The sequence below is a fragment of the Monosiga brevicollis genome, genomic scaffold, assembly GCF_000002865.3.
Source record: "Monosiga brevicollis MX1 MONBRscaffold_44 genomic scaffold, whole genome shotgun sequence".
NCBI lineage: Eukaryota > Choanoflagellata > Craspedida > Salpingoecidae > Monosiga > Monosiga brevicollis.
This window is the reverse complement of record NW_001865081.1, coordinates 13605-14684: the sequence shown is the minus strand read 5'-3', so window position 1 is coordinate 14684 and position 1080 is coordinate 13605. Positions and strand designations below refer to the sequence as shown.

General features: G+C 53.1%; 1 protein-coding gene across 1 annotated transcript in view; it reads right to left on the bottom strand.

Annotated features, from left to right (window-relative positions):
• Positions 1-429, bottom strand: part of MONBRDRAFT_12727 (uncharacterized protein) — a gene marked incomplete at both ends in the record, with an annotated part of 27430 nt that extends 27001 nt beyond the window's left edge. Inside the window, one exon of the mRNA XM_001750593.1 lies at positions 64-429. Within this exon, the coding sequence (XP_001750645.1) occupies positions 64-429 (366 nt within the window). The remainder of the gene's footprint in view (positions 1-63) is intronic.
• Positions 430-1080: the final 651 nt, after the last annotated feature.

The following is a 1080-nucleotide window of genomic DNA, read 5'->3' as shown; positions in this document are numbered from 1 at the left end:
CTGCGATTGGAGCTGATGTTGAGAGCCTAGAGAGTGCACTAGGGCTTGCAGGGTCCTGTGGACCTGGGCCACGGCGGCGTCATTGTTGCGGGGGGATCCAGGGCCCGCGGCGGCGGCTGATGTGGCGGCGGCGCTTGCGGCATGGCGAGAAGCGCTCGCGGTAGCCTCGACGGGAGCGGCTCCTGTCGAAGGCGTGGCCGGGTGCGACCCGGTGGCGGCCATTTTCGGCCTTTCCTCTTCCTCATGCTCGTTGACCAAGCAATCGAGAGCGTCGGGTTCGGCATGATCTTCTTCGTGCTGGAAGTCGCGCGTGAGGTCGGTGTGAGCCTCAAAATTTCTGGTGGCAGCAGCGCGAGCAGCGCTTTGCACAGCGCCACGGCTACGAGTGACTCGCTGGTCAACAGGAGTATGCATAACACTAAATGGCATGGTGGCGATGATCAAGGGAGGGGAAAGGTACAACAACAACAACAACAACAAGCAAGGAAGCAAGCAAACAAACAAAAAGTATGACAATTTTGCACTGCCTCAAAACAGAGGAACAAAGAGGTTTTTGATGATTTTGAAACGTTTTCACAATACAAGCAGAAGACACAGGGAGGAAGCAGGAGGGGAACAGAGCAGCTGGAAAGAGCGAGGCAGGGTAACGAAAGAGAGGTTGGAAGAGTACACAACCGAGGCCCATAACCTATTAAAGGTATATGTCCAGTACAGTGTAATGTGTGTGGACAAGGCGATTGTCACAGAGGTATCCAACCAATCGAAGTGTACACGAGAACATGGATTGAAGCAAGGCGAAGGAACAAGACAGAACAAGACAGAAGGAGGGAAGTGGAACGACCGAGGTCAAGAAGGAAAATGGTACCGATCCAGGGAGATCGCTCCCATTTATAGCAGGTGGAAACACACACACACAGTGGAGACAGAGAATGGACTATCACACTGAAGACAGGTGGAGGCGATATCAGCAATCTGTTGGGACCAACAGATGCCACAACAAGATGGTACAACCAGATGTTACACAACAAGGTGGGACAACATCAAGTACCAGAGGACACACAACGTGGTCAAGTATACCGT